The 19,644-nt window shown below is 38.8% G+C and overlaps 1 protein-coding gene across 4 annotated transcripts in view; it reads left to right on the plus strand.

Annotated features, from left to right (window-relative positions):
* REPS2 (RALBP1 associated Eps domain containing 2) overlaps positions 1 to 19,644 on the plus strand; it is a 95,474-nt gene that overhangs the window by 42,962 nt on the left and 32,868 nt on the right. For 3 of the 4 annotated variants that reach the window (XM_050333984.1, XM_050333986.1, XM_050333987.1), the window contains exons 8-13: positions 1,996 to 2,138; positions 5,239 to 5,333; positions 8,617 to 8,686; positions 10,602 to 10,667; positions 14,998 to 15,040; positions 18,320 to 18,456. In XM_050333984.1, coding sequence (XP_050189941.1) covers positions 1,996 to 2,138; positions 5,239 to 5,333; positions 8,617 to 8,686; positions 10,602 to 10,667; positions 14,998 to 15,040; positions 18,320 to 18,456 — 554 coding nt within the window. The remainder of the gene's footprint in view (positions 1 to 1,995; positions 2,139 to 5,238; positions 5,334 to 8,616; positions 8,687 to 10,601; positions 10,668 to 14,997; positions 15,041 to 18,319; positions 18,457 to 19,644) is intronic. The other variant, XM_050333985.1, reaches the window with a different exon arrangement.

Below are 19,644 nucleotides of genomic sequence, written 5' to 3' on the forward strand. Positions count from 1 at the left end.
GAACTGACATTTTTCATGAAATGACATGGAGGAGAAGCACCTCTGGAATGTTTTAGATGTGTTGATGGCTTTATGTTTTTCTCTGTTTTGTCAGAGGCCTAATTAAACAACTGTGTAATTCATCAGTGCTTTTCTAATGAACCAGTACACTTACTTTTAATGAGCTTATTGAGAAACAATTGTGGATGGAACTGTACATGATAAAATTTGACAAGGATTCTGTTATATTTTCATAAACAACATGGTGCTTTGTAATTCAGTGTCATCCTTGCATCTCTGATAGGAAGAACAAACAGTTTTAAACATGGATCAGAAGTGCTGATAGAGGTTTTATTTTTATATATGCTTTTATGAAGAGAGATGAGAAGAAAAAGCTTGCAAGAGCCTAAACATCTGTCAGGGTCAAAGGATATGTCTGGAATCTTTTCAAAGCGGATTGTCAGTTGTGAAAATAAAAAAAACAATTGAAGAAACATAGTGTTGGGGGAAGTGAATATTGGAATTTGAGATTACTTAAAAAGAATGGATTAACCCAATATGTTAACGAAACACATTTTATATTTATTGCTGATGCAACTTGTTTTCTGTGCAGAATTTCAAGAAAAGTATTCCTTTCTAGTAGATAAGTATATTTTGTGACAATGTGATTTATCAGGTTGTCTTGCTGTGTTAAACACATGGGATGTCTCGGTCTTTGTCACTGTAAGCTCAACAGCTTGAAAAGTGCTTGTTACTTTCAAAGAGTAAGAAGTTATGTTAAATTTAGACCATGTGCTCAAGATAAAATACGACTCAATTCTTGCAAAGAGTTAATTTATAAAATTGAGTTCTTGAATTTCTAAAGTCCAGCTTTAGTATTTGTGAAGTGTCCTAGAATTAGAGAGAAGCTAACAATAATATTTAAACTCATCCTGAGCATTAATTTAGCCCTTTTCTTAATACTAGCCAGTGGTGCTAAGTAACCATTGCTGAAATACCTATTGAACTTTTCCTGCTTGAACTGGTTTAATATCCTGCACGAATTGGCCAAAAGTACTTCCAACCATTGAATGGTTGATTTCACTCTTGGAAGAATGTGTATTTGCAGCTTGGAAGGCCAACCATATCCCGGGCTACATCAAAAAGGTATAACCAGCAGGTTGAGTGAGGGGATTTTGCACCTCTGCTCTGCTCCGGTGAGACCCCAGCTGGAGTGCTACATCCAACTCTGCAGTCCCCAACACAAGAAAGGCATGGATCTGTTGGAATGAAGTCCAGAGAAGGGCCACTAAGTTGATCACAGGGCTGAAGCAGCTCTCCTAGGAAGAGAGTCTGAGAGAGTTCAGCCTGAAGAAGAGAAGGCTTCAGGGAGATCTTCTAGCAGTCCTCCAGTATCTAAGCATAGTCCACAAGAAGGCTGGAGAGGGACTTGTCACAAGGGCATGTAGTGGTAGGACAAGGAGGATTGGCCATAAGCTAAAGAGGGGTAGGTTTAGATTAGACATTAGGAAGAAATTCTTTACTGTGAGGGTGGTGAGGCACTGGAACAGGTTGCCCAGAGAGTGGTGTATTCCCCATCCCTGGAAGCATTCAAGACCAGGCTGAATGGGGCTCTGAGTAACCTGGTCTGGTGGGAGGTGTCCCTGCCCGTGGCTGGGGGGTGGAGCTAGGTGATCTTTAAGGTCCCTTCCAACCCTAATCACACTCTAATTCTAGAAGTATAGTTATGTATGTCATGTTCTACTATATGCATACCATCATATTGAATGGTATGATGTATAAAAAAATGTACTTTACTGAAAAAGAAAGAAGTGGCAATTCAGTATTAGAAAATTAGCTGGCTTCTCATCTTCCCTGAGACCAATGTGCAAGTCAGGATCAAGTGCAAATGACAAAGATGCTTGTCTTGTGTTAAAATATCCCTTCTCAGAGTTGCATTTTTGTCTCCCTTGTGATGGCACACATATGTTTCCCTGAGGTAACAGCTTGGAAAACGTGTGCCTGTTGTATCTACAGGGAGCTGAGCGATGTGGATTGTGACGGGGCACTGACACTCCCGGAGTTTTGTGCTGCTTTCCACCTTGTGGTTGCGAGGAAGAATGGTTACCAGTTGCCTGAGACACTGCCGGAGACGCTGCTGCCTGAGTACCTCCAAGCAGGTAATGTTCCTGCGGCAGGTCGTGTCCCTGTAGCTATCTCAGAAATCCAGCATCTGTGTGAGACAGGTTCACTTTCCTTCCTGGAGTGGGGTTCTGTGCTGTATAATGGTTCTCTGGCTGCTTTTTAAGGCATGTGTTTTTTGTTGATTGCTGAAGAAGTAATGTATCAGAGCACAAGAGTAGGGATGCAGAGTGTAGCAGTAACCTGCCTGTCGGTGTCTGCCTCTTTGCTCCTCTGTGCTTCAGGTGTCATTACAGTTAAAGCAGCAGATGATTACCTTTAGCAAAGATAATCCAGCAATGGCTTTAAACTGAAAGAGAACAGGTTTATATCAGGTTTTAGGAAGAAATTCTTTACTGTGAGGGCAGTGAGTCACCATAACAGGTTGCCCTGAGAAGCTGTGGATCCCCCCCCCACCCCTGGAAGTGTTCAAGGCCAGGTTGGATGGAGTTTTGAGCAACCTGGTCTAGTGGGAGGAGTTCCTGCCCATGGCATGGGATTGGAACTAGAATGATCTTTAAGGTCCCTTCCAATCCAAACCATTTTGTGAATCTATGATACAGCTTTTAATTCTTTTGATAATTTCTCCTCTAAGTATCTGTCTCTTGAAGATTTGTTGAAAATGATACTGGACTGCTTTAGAACTTAATGTGCTAATGTATTTGTTAGATGCAGTAACTGGTTGTATCAAAGGTTGAAGTTTTTTGTAATTCATTTCATGTAATCCACAGATTCTTTTATAAGTACTTTACACTAGTGATGGGAATTACAACAGTTTGTGTAGCACAAGGGTGAATTAATCCAAAATATAACATACCTCATAACAATGTGCAGTGAGAGACCTGTCCTCTCATTTGTTCTCTTCAGTTATGTCTCTTTTAATTATAAATGAACATTGAAATGTATACTGTTCCATCTTAAACACATGCGTGCCTCTCTAGGGCAAGGAGGATTAATCACAGATGATAATTACAGTGCTAAGGGATAATATTTAAGACCTAATAAAATCTCCATTAAATTTGATGACACTGAATATATTAAAAGGCAGGAAGAGAACAAATCAAGCTGCAGTTAGGAAAATTGAATGTTGACCCTGTATCAGATTTGTCAAGTAATTTCTGATGGAGTCATGTTCCCTGTAATCCACTATCTTCATATCCAAAGCAATAAGCTTCTGGAAAACCTGCACTTCCAAGTCTTCATCACTTTTAGTTTCTCTAATTACATTCCCTTGTCATAATTACAACTACCCTTTTCCCTCCAGGACCACAACTTTGTTCACTACTCTCATGCCTAGTCTCATGATAAATTGGCTTTTAAGCTCAATTGTACAGGTTCTTCTTGATGTGTCGTCCCATTAAGCCTTTCTGGGTAAAACTGCAATGGAAATAACTCTCTCTAGCAGTAGGGAATCATTGTGTCAATGGGAGGAATAGAATGGTAAGCTGTTCCCTGGGAGTCCTCTTTTCTCCTGTTTGTCCCTTTCAGCACTTAGACATACCATTTTCTTAGATGATTATTGTTTTCTGGTGTTGCATGCATGAAACCAAGCATTTCAAGCTGATCTTCATGGAAGAAGTGAAAGGACTAATTTTTTGTGGGTACTGTAAATACCTCAGCTAATATACTAATTCTGGTTAACTTGAAGATCTGAAAATATCTTGTGCTTATTCTCCTACCTAGTCAGGATTCAGAAGTCTATCTTTTGAAAGTCTTGCATTAATGAAAAGTAGACCATCTCAACACATTGTATCACTGTGAATCACAAGAAAGCATAGAGCCCTAGTTGTGTTGCTTATGAAATAAAAGCATTGATAAGTAAGTAAGTGCCTCATACAATTACCTAAAATGTCAAAAGAAATTTTCAACAGAAACCTTGTGTTTTTATGTTTTCATAATTTGATTTCTGTGAAATTTGTAATTTTTTTCAAAAAAAAATTTTTTTTTGGCTTGTTAGGAACCCAGTGAAGATTACTGGAAACTGTTCTTCATTAGATTGTTGTATTAGTTTCAGAGCATCTGATAAGAGTGTTGTTAAAGCTTCAAATAAAATGATTTGGAGCGAAAGAGCATTTAAGAATGCATTAATCTTTCTAGTTTTATGATTTGTAGTATAAACTACAAGCACAAGTCCAAATGTTATCCTGGCATAGCTCCATTGACAATTTGACCCACCACCTTGCTTTCAGAAAGTTTTTATTAAAATTAATTTGCAGAATCTGGAAAGCTATTTGCCCTGTACGTAAACCATGGCATTGTAAATTAGGATTGATTTCCAAGAGCTTAATTTATTGAGATAAAATAGATGCTAGCCAAAAAATAGAAATGTGGTTATTCTACCTTTTGATATATTGATCTTTTAAAAAGGTGTTTTCCAGCTATTAAGACAGATTTGTCTCAGAGAGACTAATCCCAGAGTGATATCAGGAGAAGGACCTGAGTTTGTGAGATATAAGGTAGCTTGTTGTGAATAGTCCTTTGAGAAGCTGGAGTTGATTTTCCTTTTCTTCCCCCCTCACTCCCAATGTTGTTTGGTTAAAGATGTTTTATACTACAACATCCACTGTGTTTAGAATCCTTCTTTTCTGTTGGCCTTCAATTTTAGTGTATAGTGTAAATTCCACTATACTTTTCAGTCTTCAGAAAGTCAAAACTGCAGCTGAAGGTTTTCTAAATACCCCTAACATTCCTAGGAGAGCAAGGTATCTACTCTAAGAGCAACTAAGCTGATACTGGATTGGAAGGAGGAAAAGTGCACATAAACAGTGTTTGGCACTTTATATTTACTAAAAATAGTATCTTCAAAATTTCACAATTATTTCTACAACAGAAATGAGATGTTTCATGACGTTGACTAATTTAAAATGCAAGATAGAAAGATTTTCTTCATGATGTTTTTCATTCCACATCTTAAAGATCAGGTCTGATATGTAGAAGTGAGGGCAAAATAATAGGTTTTTAAGGAGGTTTTTAAGAAGTGTGTATTAACCAAAGACTTGATGTGTCTCTGTGGGTTTGTTTGGTTTTTTGTTTGGTTGTTTTGTTTCATTTCATTTTTTTGTTTTGGTCCTTTTTCCTTTCTTTTTCTTTCCTCTGCAGCTTCTTTGAAGCCCGTGCGTGACTGTGGCCTGTTTGATTCTTATTCTGAGCCATTGCCAGGCAATCAGCAGACCCGGGAATTCAGTCGGACAGAGGTGAGAAGGCCTAAGCAGGGTGCTTACCTTGCAGAGTGGAGAGGAATAGACCAGCTTCACAGTGACTGTGTTCTGTGTAGCAGCAGAACTGCAAGTCTCTGAGAGGACTTTAGGAGTCTCCAGGCCTCCCATTAAGCCATCTGAAACCCTTCTCTCAGCCATTTCTTTGGTGTGTGGAAAGGGCTGACAGGCTTTTCAAAAGATACTCCCACACAAGAGTTCACAGTAGTCACTGAGGGACTTGGGCAGTGTTGGAGTCTGCAGAGAAGTAGACTTTACCTGCTCGTGTCCTGCAGGGCTGTGTTTGGCCCCCAGTGTTGGGAACCAGTGGTGAGTGGCAGAGCCCGTGCTGCAGGAGGGACAGTATGGCACACAGGCAGTGCTCAGGTGTCCTGAGCAGTCTCCTGAGTCTGAATTGATTGAAAATGTGAAGCATCTGACACAGAGCCAGAATCATAAAATCACTGAGTTTGGAAAAGATTTCCAAGGTCATCAACTCTGTTAATCCAGCACTGCTTCCTTTGTAGAGGGCAGTAAGGTCTCCCTTGACCTTCCTTTTCTCCAGGCTAAACAACCACAGCTGCCTTAGCTGCTCCTCATAAGACTTGTGCTCCAGACCCTCCACCAGCTCCACTGTTCTTCTTTTGACATGCTCCAGTGCCCCTCTGGGTGAGGGGCTCAGAGCTGAACACAGTAGGTTCAGTTGAAAGGAGCAAGGGGTTTGGACTGGATGTACAGAGGTGTCTTGCAACCCCAACCATTCTATGATTCCATGAAGACTGATACGAGAAACTTTGAAGACCATATGAAGGTGAACTAATCATGGCCACTAAGTTGTGCCTGAATATTGCAACTCTGAATATATATGCTGTGGGATTTAAGGGTTTAGTATTTAAGGTAGTTAATCAAATGATAGACTGATTGCAGGAACCAACTCTTCTGGCACTACTTCTAAGTTTAAAGTAATGGAATGTCATGGCAGCTCAGCAAGGCTGTTCTCCAGTTATTTCCTTCTAATGCCTTGCTCTGGGGAGTTCCTGGATCGGAACCCAGCTGCTGCCTCATCAAATCCATCTTGGTAGTGCTATCACCAAACATGATTCTAAGCCTCAGTTGAGTCCAGTGTTCACTTTGGGCAGTGCTGCAGCCAACCTTTTGAGCATCCAGTGTAGAACTGTTAAGAATATATGCAGTATCCCTGGGAGGAGTTGCTCATCTTGCAGCAGCTCAGCCAAAGCACAGCAGTCACACTGGGTTTTGAAAGCAGTGCTGCTGGCCTGGTAGTGCAGGCTGCTGGTATGTTGGCAGTGTAGGCAGGTCCTTTGCCAGAACAGCCTAGTCCCTTCCTTATGACCTTATAAATGGCTTGCAACCTAATGTATAAAAGAAGATATAGGTATAATAGAGAATTAAATTTTAATTAAAATATAAACAGATATATAATTTTTTTTAATACTCATAATTAAAAGCTTCAGTTTATGTTGTCTAAGATTAATGGACTTTAAAATCTCTTCTCAAAACTGATTTGAGAATCATTTTGATATGATTTTTTTTCTGTTCAACTTATGTTTTTATGTTCAGAATTAATAAACTGAACGAGTATCATTTGGAAGGTCAGTAATTCATCTCCCATTCATCTCACTCTGTGGGAAGTGCAGTAGTTCACTGTTGCAATATAATTTGTATCTTGGCTCATTGAGGAATTATAGTTTAGAGACTTAATCACTACAATAAAAATATTATATTATCAGTGCAATCTGTTACGCATTATCTCCGTGACTTTGTCTCTTTCCACCTATTACCCATTCATTAATTTAATTTCAGAAGGCCATTTTTATTGTGACTGCTGAGCTACAGTACTGCAGTAAAACAGAAACAGTTCTTGAATGCATCCATAAAGAAAATAATGGCAGGAGACATGTCACCTGGATGCTAGGCTTTGTTGAACTACAAAACACAGCAAGACTGCTGATATTATGCTTGAGAAGGACAAGGGTGACTGATCTTTGTTTACCAAGGAAGTTTTGTCTTCTCAATTTTTTTTCTCAAGTTTTTATCTACCACTCTCTTTTGGTTCTTTTTTACAAGCTTTCTCACTGCCAAAAGCTTAAAGAGATGAAATTTCACACTATACACACAAAATGACTGGTTGGAGTTACTCTGAACTCCCTCCGAAAGTTCATTGATATTTGTGAAAGTCATTCCATTGGTTAAAGCATGCACTGACTCAGGTCTTTAGTCTCATGCTCTTCACTTGAGAGTGTCAAGGCTAGCTATGGATGTGAAATCTTTTACTCATACATTTTCAGAGTCTTCAAGCCGTATTTTTGCTGTGTTGCTTTCTCAGTAGTATTAGAGTATCCCATTTCTCAGAAACTTTATAAGACAGATCTAACAGACCTTTAATCTGGGAGTTTTCCTTTTTGAACTACTGACTTGAGATTTTTGTGGTCTTTTAAAAATGCCTACAATATCTAGGTTTCTCAATTAATTTGTTTAGGCCCAGTTTATTTTAGTACATTTTAAGGTCATACCTCTTCCATGCTCCTTGGGGAAAATCCAGCATCACTTAATATTTAGAGAAATTTAGGGTTTCTGACATTTTCTTTATTGTTTTTTTGGTTGCAGAGTGTATCCTTGTTCTTACAGATAATGTAGGTAGAATTTGTTCCTGTTTCCTTCTTGCAGGATTCACAGTTGCTGAAGTAACAGAAAGTTAAGGAATGAGACTGGGAAGTTCTCTGTTTTCCTATCGGAGGCCTGAATGGACCTCCAACAGATGTACTAGTAAAATTTTTTTTCCTATCTCAAGGACTGCATGTTGAAATAAAAGAGTAGTTCAAGGATCAGCCACATCAGCCAGAAGCCTTTAAAGCATAACCACCAGGCTCTGCAGTATGGCTGGAGTTTTGGCTAGGGAGACTTTTCCCATGGAGACTGACTTTTGTGAAGGAGCTGGAGAAGGTTTCATCGACCTTAAACACAGGTGTTACATGTGGCTCTGTTGGGAGAAGTCTCTCCTTACATATAGTCCTTACCTCCTTGTGATTTACTGTTGAAGTGCTTCTCTAACTAATTTCAGGTGTGTAACTGCTGTACTTTGAAAAGCAGATTTACACTGTCTTTCTGTAGGTCCTTTATGATTTTTTACCTGACAAAGCAAATCATGGTGCAAAGGCAAATGTCACCATTATTTATGTTGATTAGTATTCTTAAATATTTGACTGTGGAAAGGTGTGAACTATACCAATCATTATAAATAAACAGATCTTCTTTCTTTAAGAAGTCATCAGCTGAAGAGATACCTGATAACTCTGCCCTGTTACAAGATGGAAAGAAAGACGACAAACAAGGTATTCAAATAAATGACTATTATTTTTCCATTAGGGATTAAATTCTGTGTGTTTTCAGTAAGTCCCTAAGTTTGCTGACAGAAGCAATGGTATATTTAATTTCTAAGCTGGCTATGTGTTGCTGTTGTTTTAAAAAGACAACTCACTGACAGCAGCTGAGTTAAAGAGAAATAAATGGAGGGGTTTGCTTCAAAATTAATTAAATGTGAATGATGTGAAATGCACCTTCTAAAATATGTCTAGTTTTAAGGCAATTAGTGTTGCACTTCTAATTTAAACAAAAGTCTAGTTGTTATCAGGAATTTTGTAAGAGTAAAGATTACATTGGGTCCACTTTTGCATTTCCCTTTTTGCAGGAAACAGCAACACTTCAAAATTAGTTTTTATTCCTATTTGAAAAAAAAAACCAAACCTGCATTTTCTCTAAAAAAAAGTTTTAGCAAACATGGAATGAAAAAGCTTCATTAATTTCTCTTGAAATCCATCAGCAGAAAGTCATGAGAAATCTTTTTCTATGCAGTAGGCTTCTGTGGCTTCCAGAATTGGCGCAGGATCATCACACAGTCATTCATTCCCTTTTATAACCCCTTTTTCCCAACCTTTCAGGTTCTTACTTGCTGTCTTTCAGTTGTGGAAACAAAACAGTTGTGGGTATTTTGTTGCCTGATTCTCAGAGCTGCAGATTACGTATTAATTAAAATAAAAAATATCTTGACCTCCCAGCTGTCGACACGTTAAGGTGCATCAGAGGTGTGGGACCAGGTAGTCCACATTCCTGAATCACCGAGTTTGACAGATTCCTGGTGTCCCTTATCAAGGTTGACATGTGTTTGTAAAACATTTTGACAAGTCATCATATTCCAAGAAATTAGTGTTTTGTTGACAAGGTTTGTTTTGTTGTAAAATTCATAATGAACCATAGGAGGACTTGAACCTTGAAGGTTATGGCTTTGAAATATCTAGGGAAGATTTACTTTTTACCAAGAGATTTTTTTTCCCCCCATTTAGGTGAAAAACTTGTGCTTTGATTTTTTTGTAGCTGACATGTTAAGTCACACGGGAACCTGTTTGGAGACATGCAGTCCTTCACAGCTGAAAATTTGCTGAATTTATGACACAGATTCCTACCTTTTCAGCCAAAGAACAAATGCTTTGTTCTACCAATTATTACTATTTTGACAAATATGAGAGCAGATCAATCTCTGACTGAGGGGATTTCCCTGGAAGTCAAGAATCTGTAGTTAAGGACTGTAGAAGCAAATTTTCTTCCATTTTCAAAAGCATACAAGTAAATTAGCTTTACTTTGTCAGGTTATAATGTAGTTAAATGTGGAAGATCATGTAAATTGAACTGGGTCACGAGAACCAGACTTTTCCCACATGTTTTGTTTGATAAAGGTGGATCACAGAATCACAGAGTGGGTAAGGTCAGAAGGAACCACAGTGGGTCATCTGGTCCAACCTCCCTGCCCAAGGAGATTCATCCCAGAGCTCAGGGTCATCAGAGCATGACAGATTTCCTTCCAAGTGGTCATTTAACACTGTTTACAGTACAGTAAATGTATGACACTACATTAAATTACATTATAGAGCATTAAAAACTTCTTTAAAAAGTAATTAGAAAGGATGCATAGGGTTCAGTGGAAGGGGAATAAGCACTCAACCCCCCAAATTATCAGTATTTGAGGTTATTTGGCAACTTGGTCATAGATCTTTCTGTTCTTGATTTTTGTGCTCTTAGTGTTACTTGTTTGAGTGCCTGGGTTTTCTGAGGGTATTTGGCTCCTTTTCAAGTATGTTTGGCATTATTAGATGTTCTAATACCAGTTTAGATGCTCCTTTCTCAGAACTGAAACCTGTAGATTTTACCCACACATACTTAATTATCTTTTTATTCTCTTTTTTTTTTCTTAAGCTCTTAAAGTAAGCACTACTCTCAAAACTATACCAAAGGAATTTCAGCACTTGACTGTGAAAACAGGTAAGAAAAAAAATACCGTGTGTTACTTACTCTAAAATCTTGACTAAATATTTTTATATCACAGTAAGCCTAGATTAATTTTTGGAAGAACCTTTTGCTCTCATTTTACTACTGAAATTAGCTTTTACCTCAGAATGACTACAACTTGCAAGATAAATATTAATTACTACTTCAAATTGTCAAAAAGTTTTCTTCCTTTCTTTCCTCGTTGTTACTGTGTGGGCTCTACATCCATGGGAAGTATTTTAACATAATGGTTTTAAGGAGTCTGAAGTTTTTCTGTGCTACAAACAAGATGCAAGAGCATGAATATTGTACCTTTTCGTAAAAATCTCATTTAAAGTATAGAATGACTGTGTAAGGTTTCAGTAAACATTCTGAAATGGCCTGTTTTCTTTCTGAAAGCTCAGCTTTCATACTTTGTGTTAAGTAGTTAAAGGACAGGGAGGCTTTTGGAAACACAGACCTGGAGGCACTTAAGACACTGACGCAAGCTTTTGATTCAGGGGGTGTTTCTTTGTTGAATCCAACCCTGATTTTCCTCTCCGGCTCCAACATACACTTCTTGTTCCTATCTTTCTGGAAAATGTTATTTTTGGAACAGCATATGTCAAAATTACTTAGTTGCTCCAGAAACCTCCCCTGCACTCAGTTCAGTTCCACTGACCTCCCTTGCCTTCCTCTTTGTTAATATCTTTCCTAGTGTGGTAAGAATGTTTGTAAGCCCTCCCTGGTCCCAACCAAGCTAAAATTTGGACTTGCTTTCTTTTCCTTTTGCGTAGATGTTTTTGCTCTTGAAGATATCCTTGATTAAGAAAATGGACCCCACATGTCTGTCACAGCAGTTTTGTCTTACAGCTCGATTTTTTCATGGCTGCTCAACAGCTGCATGCCTCATTTCCCAACTCTTCTTTTTTTTTTTTCTGGCTTCTTCCCAAACACTTGGCAGCTGCCAGATTTCCTATCTGCAGCTCCCATTTTTGAGTGATTGCTGCTTCTCCTTAACATACACACACGCTCTTGCATTTCCCTCTCAGGGGAAGGGGAGGGTGGTTGCAGGACTTTTCAGTTCTGTTCTCCTTCCCCCCAGTTTTGCCCAGGAGCATACAGGGGAGTTTTATTTTCAGTTCAGCAAGTCCATCTTCAGTACATTTGGGTAAAAAACCTTCTGTCACCTTCACATCTCCTTTACCACCAACCTCTTTTCCACAGTGTCCTTTATCTGCTAGTCAGTGAGGTCTTCCTGATGCCTCTGTGCTACTCCAGCAGTGTTGCTGTGTTTGTATACCAAGGGAGACAGGCAGAGTTTTACTCCACCATCCTGGCTCCTGCCGCTGTAGGGGTTCTGCTCTTGCTGTCCTGCACATTGAGGATTTGAGAAAGCACATTCTCAGGTTGCATACTAAAACTGATGTGAGAAGTAAAAATGTTTCTCCGGTGGACTAGATGCAGCACAGTAATTGAGAGGTAATCTCAGAATCAGTCACCACTCTGAAAGGTCACTGTAATCATTAACCTTCAGTATGAAAACTCAGTTGGGATGAAGTGGGAAAAATTTTACATACCTCTTTGGTTATTCATTTGGGCTGTTTATGCAAACTCAGGGAAGATAATAGCGTTGTGCTTCGTTATGTGAAAGTTTTCTTTACCAATCAGAAGGTCTAGAAATTTGAAATCAGTAAGAACTTTATAAATTCAGCATCTCTGAATATCTGGCCAGTTTATTTAGGCTCTGAAGTGCAAGATCATTGTTGAGCTTAGACTTTTCTAAGTACTGAGGGCCAAAATTGTGAGTGTTTAAACTGTGTTTAAACATTTCTCCCTAGGCCACCAGTAAGATATGAGTTAGTGAGGTTGATTTAGACTAGTGAAGAATACTTTGGGGTTTTTTTTTTTCTTTAGCCACATGGCATACTTGCACTTTTTATGGTACAGATTTCCTGTTGAGTATAAGATATTAGACTACAACCAAAGTTACTGAGTTGGCATCTTCAGGAATGCTAAAATGAAGTTGTATTCTAGGAAGGGTGAAGGAGTAGTTCTACACCCAAAAGGGGAACCTTCACACTCTCCTGTGAGTGAATAAATACAGTTCATAATTGTACATGACTTTAGTTACTGCAGACCAAGCTGTTCACTCCACCAGGCTCTACTACTCCAGGAGTCGTACAAACTTTTGAATAATCAATGTAAATTATTTACTCAACAGTTTAAATTTATCCATTTCATGAAAGTTAGGCTTATGTATTCCTAGTAACAGATACATGGAAAAGTCATGACCTGGATAAATAGTTTTATATGGTCTTGCATGATTATGTCATGTGTGTGTATAAACCTGCACCTCAAACACTAAGTACGCACAGACTGAACGTTCCAAAATAACTGCATATTTTATGGAAATCCTGCCACAATTATTTGTATGTTCTAATAATGAACTACCTGCTTTATAGTATTTTTTGTATTACTCTACTTTGTCTGAAAGGTAAAGCTAAGTCTAGGTATTCTCTAATTGTAGCCTTGAATTTCCTAGTTTTTCAAAAACTTAAAAGAAAATCCTTGGCAGTAGTATTCTATTGCTATAATTTTTTATTAGTAGTCATTTTGGGATTCTCTCTTCCTTATGTGCTTTCCTCTTACCTCAACAGGATGTCCTTGGAGAGTTTGAATGTCAGTTTTACCTACGGGTTTTTATATGAAAGATTTTCTAAAAGTATGAACAGAATTAGTCTCCATAAGAAATGGAAAATCTGAAGGTTTTTAAACATGGTTTACCTTGGAAAGGATTTATACTTCTGTTTCTAAGTGGCATATTTAATAATTGTGCATGTAATTTAATAATCAGCAATTTCAGCATTGGAAAATTGGGTCATATGGCTGTAGGGAAGCAGTGTCTGAAGTTGTATTCTCTGGGAGTTTGACACAGAGAGAGGGAGGAGGATTATCACCACTGCATATTTTAATATTAATTCTCTCTCCCTCCTTTAGTTGCTAGGAAGAGTTTGTTGCACAGAAATCTGGAATGACAGTGAGCCAGTTTGTTCATGACAATAATCTTGGTTTATAAGTGGACATTTGTGTCACTGCCAGCTGCATTTGGGTTCATTCCATCCAAAGCACCAACTAACACTGTGTTTCCTTAAAAACAGTTTCTTTTATGAAGATCTCGTGTGTGACTGTACATGTGCCATATGCTGCTACTTGTGTTTTGTGACCCTGAAGCCTCCTATGGAGAGTCTGTGCAGTACTACAGTGCAAGCCATTAAAAACTCAGTATTTACCAACTGCTACCACCGATAGTTCCTGCTCTTGTGTTTTGGAGGATCTGTCATATTCTCCACTAGTGCCGTATAGAAGCTGGTGCTAAATGTCTGACTTGAAAATAGGCATATATCTGAAGGAAGCTGGAAACTGAGATTTATTTTTTTCCCCAACATACTTGTTTCTCTTAAGTGTTGTACCTTGATTAGCAGATGGGGAAAAATAAAGGGATTTGCTTTGTGTTGCATTGGGATCATTGATGCTGCTGTAATACCTTGAGGATATCTCAGTGGGATGAATTTGAAAGCAGTCACGCAGATATGTTTTCTCAGAATTATCTGATGTTAGTAAGGCGAGTTATAGAAAAGACAATGTAAACCAAGCAACAGCCTCAAGGAATTACCCAGAGAAGATAAATCAGCACTGTTGTTTTCCTGTCACGTAAGACCTGCATGTGGCAGGATATTCAGAATTCATCCAAATAAAACCCCCTCATTTTTGTATTGATAGAAATGTGTTTGATAAGCATTTAGACTTGAAAGCTTTCTACATTCAAATATCTTTCCTTCCCAATGTCAAAACAGTCTCAACCTGACATGTTAGGTTTTTTTTAATGAGTCATGAGATAATGTACATTTATACTATTTCAGGTATTTAGGTAGGACATAAACATTTGTGCTTTTGGAAGCAGGACAACTAATAGATATCTGAACTAAAAATAAGATACTTTCTGTAAAAAGTTTATGCTGTTTCTTCTGGTGGTTTGTCATAACTATATCCATGAGTACAGGTCAGAGCTACCAGACCTATTGCTTTTCCTGTATTCTGGTAAGCATGTTAAAAAGATGAAGCTCTACCTATATGTGGGCTTTTGAATTCTTATGAATTCTCACACACTACAAAAGGAAAGGGGAAGGAGAAGTGAAAATCAATCCCCATTACTCATGTAAGATGAGCATACTCTCACATCCACATTTGCAACACTCACGTTTTTAGTGAACACTGATTCTGCAGCTAAAGGTATTTCTTTAAAATATGATGTTTTAGCTGTTTTTTTTCTTTTCTGTTCCAGCTGCTCAGGAATCTAATGCACTTAAAGCCAGACCACGATCCAGGTACTGCTTTCACTTCTATTTCAGGAGAAATAAACACCTCTGGTGTTAGACACAAAGCATGAGAAATGGTGTGTTTGGTGTGTGTGTTTTTTTTTTTTAATTAGCGTGGTGCTGGAAGTACAGCTCAGATCAGACAGATTTACCAGGAGGAATCTGTAAGCTATAGACCCTACATAAGTACTGCCCTGGGGCCCCATGATCTCTGATCATATGGTGCTGGAAGTTTTGCCTGTCTGCCCAGCCCTGCTCTCTTGTCAGGGTGGTGACTGCCTCCAACCCAGCCCCAGGGGCTTCCTGGCAGGACAGCTGGGAGCACCCCATTGCTGGGAACGTCCTCTGCAGTTTTGTACTCTTGAAACCTGCAGGGTGGTTTCATATGGAGGGAGACACTGCACATTCCCACAGAAACAACAGTAGTAGCTCAGCTCTCTGGTGTGGGTGAGTGAATCCTTTTGTTGGCATGTGTGTACTTGGCTACAGTTGGTTGATGTGTGATGGGAGGACTTACAGACTGACACTGTTGTGCTATAAGTGACATGCGCTGAACTTGGATGTTTGAAAGAAAAGGGAGAACCTGTGCCAGAAAATATGGTGTATAAATGGATTGCATCTTGGGTTTGGCTGTTCACCTACTGATTTATAAAAAAAAAAAAAAAATAATAATAATAAAAAAAAATAATATAATAAAAAAAAAAATAAAAAAATAATAATAAAATAAAAAATAATGGCCAGTCTTCGCGAGCGAGATCCGGGGAAGGTCTTTACACCTTCCAGCCTGCGCATTGGATTTTTTAGGTGAGACACAGTGTGCGCGGAACTGAGCCCACCCCTTAATCCTAAGGTTCATCTGCCGGGGCCAAGCAAGCTTGGACGGTGGCAGCGAGGTCCTTAGGACGTAGGTGGGTTGCCTTTAAGGGCTAACGAGCCCCACCTGCCCGGGAGTGGCCCCTGACCGAATCGAACCCGGGCCTCAGCGGTGATGGCGGCGCCTTACTCACTAGACCACCAGGGGCTACACGACTGATTTATAACCATATTGTTAATTCACCTTCAAACTTTTCTTCTTTGGTGCCAGTTAGAGGATTCTTTTTTTTTTTTTTTGCTTGAGTAATGAGAGTATAAACAGGATCTCCTTGCTTACAAGCTTGTCAAAGCCTGCTAGTAAGAGAGGGTCAGCTATAGGCATGATGATTGAGGATTGAAATCCTGTCTTCCTACATGGGAAGGCTGAACTGCCTCATGTGCCTGTTTTTCTGCAGCTAGCCAAAGATTTTTAGTGTTAACACAGTTTTAAATTTTCTTGCTGTGTTACTGGATTGCAAATACTCAAAAAACGTGCAAAAATGCATAAAACAGCAAATGCTTAAGTTCATAGAAAGTCACCTAAATGTAACTATCACATAGGAATGACTGTCTTCATCTGACTGTGTGTCACTGCTTCAATGCAGAAGTTGAGTCTAAAGATGCCTCAGCACGTCCTTGAACTCAGACCTGTTGTGCTTGTTGAAAAATGGGATGAAATACCACAGCTGGATTTATTTTTCTCTTCAAAAATTGATTGAAATGTTAAAAAAAGTGTATTAATGGACTTTAAACACCTGATTGGAATATATTCAGTAACTGAGAAAAGAGGTAAAAACATTGAAAGAATTTGTGATGTGAATAGTAAATCTAATAAACTTGGTGATGATGATAAACAAATAGAATTATTGATGACTCCTCCAGGAGGTCCTTAAAACTGATTCAGTGAGTGAGGAGGAATCTGACAGTCCTGTGTCAGGCAATGTTAGAGAAGGAAGTAAATCAGGCAGTGCTGTGTCTGGCAGAACTAGGGGAAGACGATGGAGTGATTAAGGCTCCTATAAGACAAGCTGTGGGACCTGCTGGGAAAGCCATCTATGTGCATGTACTGTTTACTAACTGATTGATTGACTTGGAAACGGAGTGCTGGATCTTACTGTAGCAGTCCTGATGGGATGTATAGTGGTATTAAGTCCATGATGATGACACATAACCCCAGCTGAGGAGATATACACAAGCTTTGTTACAATACCTGTTTATTCGTGTAGCAAAAAAAGAGCAGTTTTAGAAAAAGAAAAGGAAGGACTGAGTGTGGGGGGGAATTGAGGGGATAGATCAGAAAATTTGGAATACCAAATCTTGATGAACTTCTCCGTAAAGAAAATCCTGAATGGGATCTGAGTGAAGATGTTGGATTAAAATTAATAAAAATAAATCAGATGTTGATTTTATATGGAATTCAGAATGGAGTGGAAAAACCTAAGTCTTGTGAAGTTGTGTGAGGTAAAGCAGGGAGACAGACAATCTCCATCAGCTTTTTTGAGTGGTTGTGTGAAGTGGCTCGTAAATGGACAGACTTGGAGAATGAGGGTAATAAGATGTTGTTCAGTATATACTTTTTATTGAACAGTCAGCACTGGATATAAGGAACCTGTTTGGCAAAAATATTGTCCGTTTCCCGTTAGTGGGAGTTATTTCTGTTTTACTGAAATGTGTTTTTAGTCTTGCTCTGACATGCATAATGTGTTACAGTGAGTGTAACGTCTCACATTGTCAGTGCTCATTTTGAACAAAGTCTTCTCCTTGCAGGAGAACTGTAACTACAACAGCTGAAAAATATTGGACAGTGTTCAGCAAAATCAAAATTCTTAGCAAATGCACCACCCTTAATTGGGATTAATTGTTGTGTGAGGGCCTGGAAAGGTGTACTGAGCCATGTATTTTGGCCAGTTTTGGTTACTTTGGAGCTATTCAGTTTTTCTGGATTTTGTGGAATTTGGTGACTGTATGCTATGAAAATTTTTTTCTAATAGAATTTTTATAAATTACAAAATGTGTACTTCCAAGAGGTATGTTGAAGCCATACCTGTATAAACCCTCCCCTTGCAGTTGGGAAAGGCAACAGAAGCTCTAAGGGGTGTGTGTATGGGGAATTTTACTTGGATTTCTTCAAAACAGTTGCTGCAATTTTCATGTTGACAGAGTTACATAAGAAGGCCTGAGGCTGTGTTACAAAAGGCCTTAAAAAATACTAGCCCTGTAAGCATGACTCGTTTCTTTCTCCAGACACTTGGGTCCCTCTGTTGCCAAATAAATCTGTCTTGTTATAAGGGGGAACTTCTAGTCATTAGGGCAAGGAATTTCCACCACAAACTGAGTTCTGGTCAGTGTATTTTTAGGTACTAAACACTGTAGCTGTGTAAAATTAATTTTTGAAATAAAACATTTTCTGTTTTTCCCCTGTCTGTTTTTCCTTAGGTCTTATTCTAGCACATCAATAGAAGATGCCATGAAAAAGGGAGAAGAGCCCCCTACTCCACCTCCAAGGCCACAGAAATCGCATTCCAGAGCTTCCTCTTTGGATCTGAACAAAATATTTCAGCAAAACACACAAGGTGAAGTTTGCTTTCTTTCCTGTTTTTGAGGCCTTTTAGGTTAGCTGTGTGCTTGGCAACATGGTGTGTTTGCACAAATGCTCGACAATATGTGCACGTGCTGGCCTTTGCTGCAGACAGTGATGTACTACAGAAGAGGAGTATTTGCACTTGGTTGTGTTACGTCGCCACTGAGGGGAAAAATCACTGTTGCTGTAATTAAGGTGATTATAATGTTTTCTGGCACAATACTGGGAAGCTTAACATATGGTAGTCTGTCATCATTGACTGTTTATAACTAGACTGACTGTTTAGACAGCTCTCATCAGTAACTGCAGTATAATTGATTTTTATTACTATTTATTTTTTGTAGTTCAGAAGCAGTAAGAAAACCCTTAATGTTTAAACTGGGAGAAAGCAAACGTAAAGTCTACCATATGTGTACGGACAATCAAAAAACACTCTTTGAGTAAAAAGAAAGGGTCATTTCTTTTGACACAGGTGCATGTTGAGGGGAGAGAAAGAAAATGTAGAATAGTAGATGGGGAGAACTGAAAGAAAATGGCTTTTCAAAAAGTTAATGTTCAAGTGTGCCTCTTGCCTTGCACAGTGAGTGGTGAAAAGAGGAGCTGTTTGTTCAGGGCAGCAGTCATCCAGCATTGCTGTGCTTCAGCAGCGTCCTTGAACCACGTCAGAGGTTTATATGGGGCACACCAATCATCTGACTCAAGGACCAGGTTAAACATGGTCATGCTTATGCTTCAGAAGAAAGCCAAGGTTTGACTGTGTCAAGAAATGTTTAACTGGGCTCTGTAATGTGGTTTTGAAGTAGAATTGTTCTGCCTCTTGCTATGTGGGACTTTTTTTGTGCAAACATTAAAGAGAATTCAAGAGTCCTTCTGTGTGTGCTGAACCCTGAAACTCAATAGGAATAAAATTGTTTGGTGGGTTTATTTTTCCTTACACAGAGAAGTAGTTCCTTATCTTTGACTATGGTTCCTGTTGAGGGATGTGTTGCTTCCAATTTTGATGTCTTTTATACATCCAAATAAAACCCCAAACTTTAGCCAAGTACACATTTTCTAAGGCAGCAAATCTTCTCAGAATCCAGATAATAACTGGAAGGAAATAAACTTGGATTTAAGTTTTGCTTGGAACACAAATGAAAGAAGAATGTAAATTCCCAAAGAAGTCATTCTGTGAATGAAA

This window comes from Myiozetetes cayanensis, unplaced genomic scaffold, assembly GCF_022539395.1.
Source record: "Myiozetetes cayanensis isolate MyiCay16 unplaced genomic scaffold, myiCay2020 scf5-8, whole genome shotgun sequence".
Classification (NCBI taxonomy): Eukaryota; Metazoa; Chordata; class Aves; order Passeriformes; family Tyrannidae; genus Myiozetetes; species Myiozetetes cayanensis.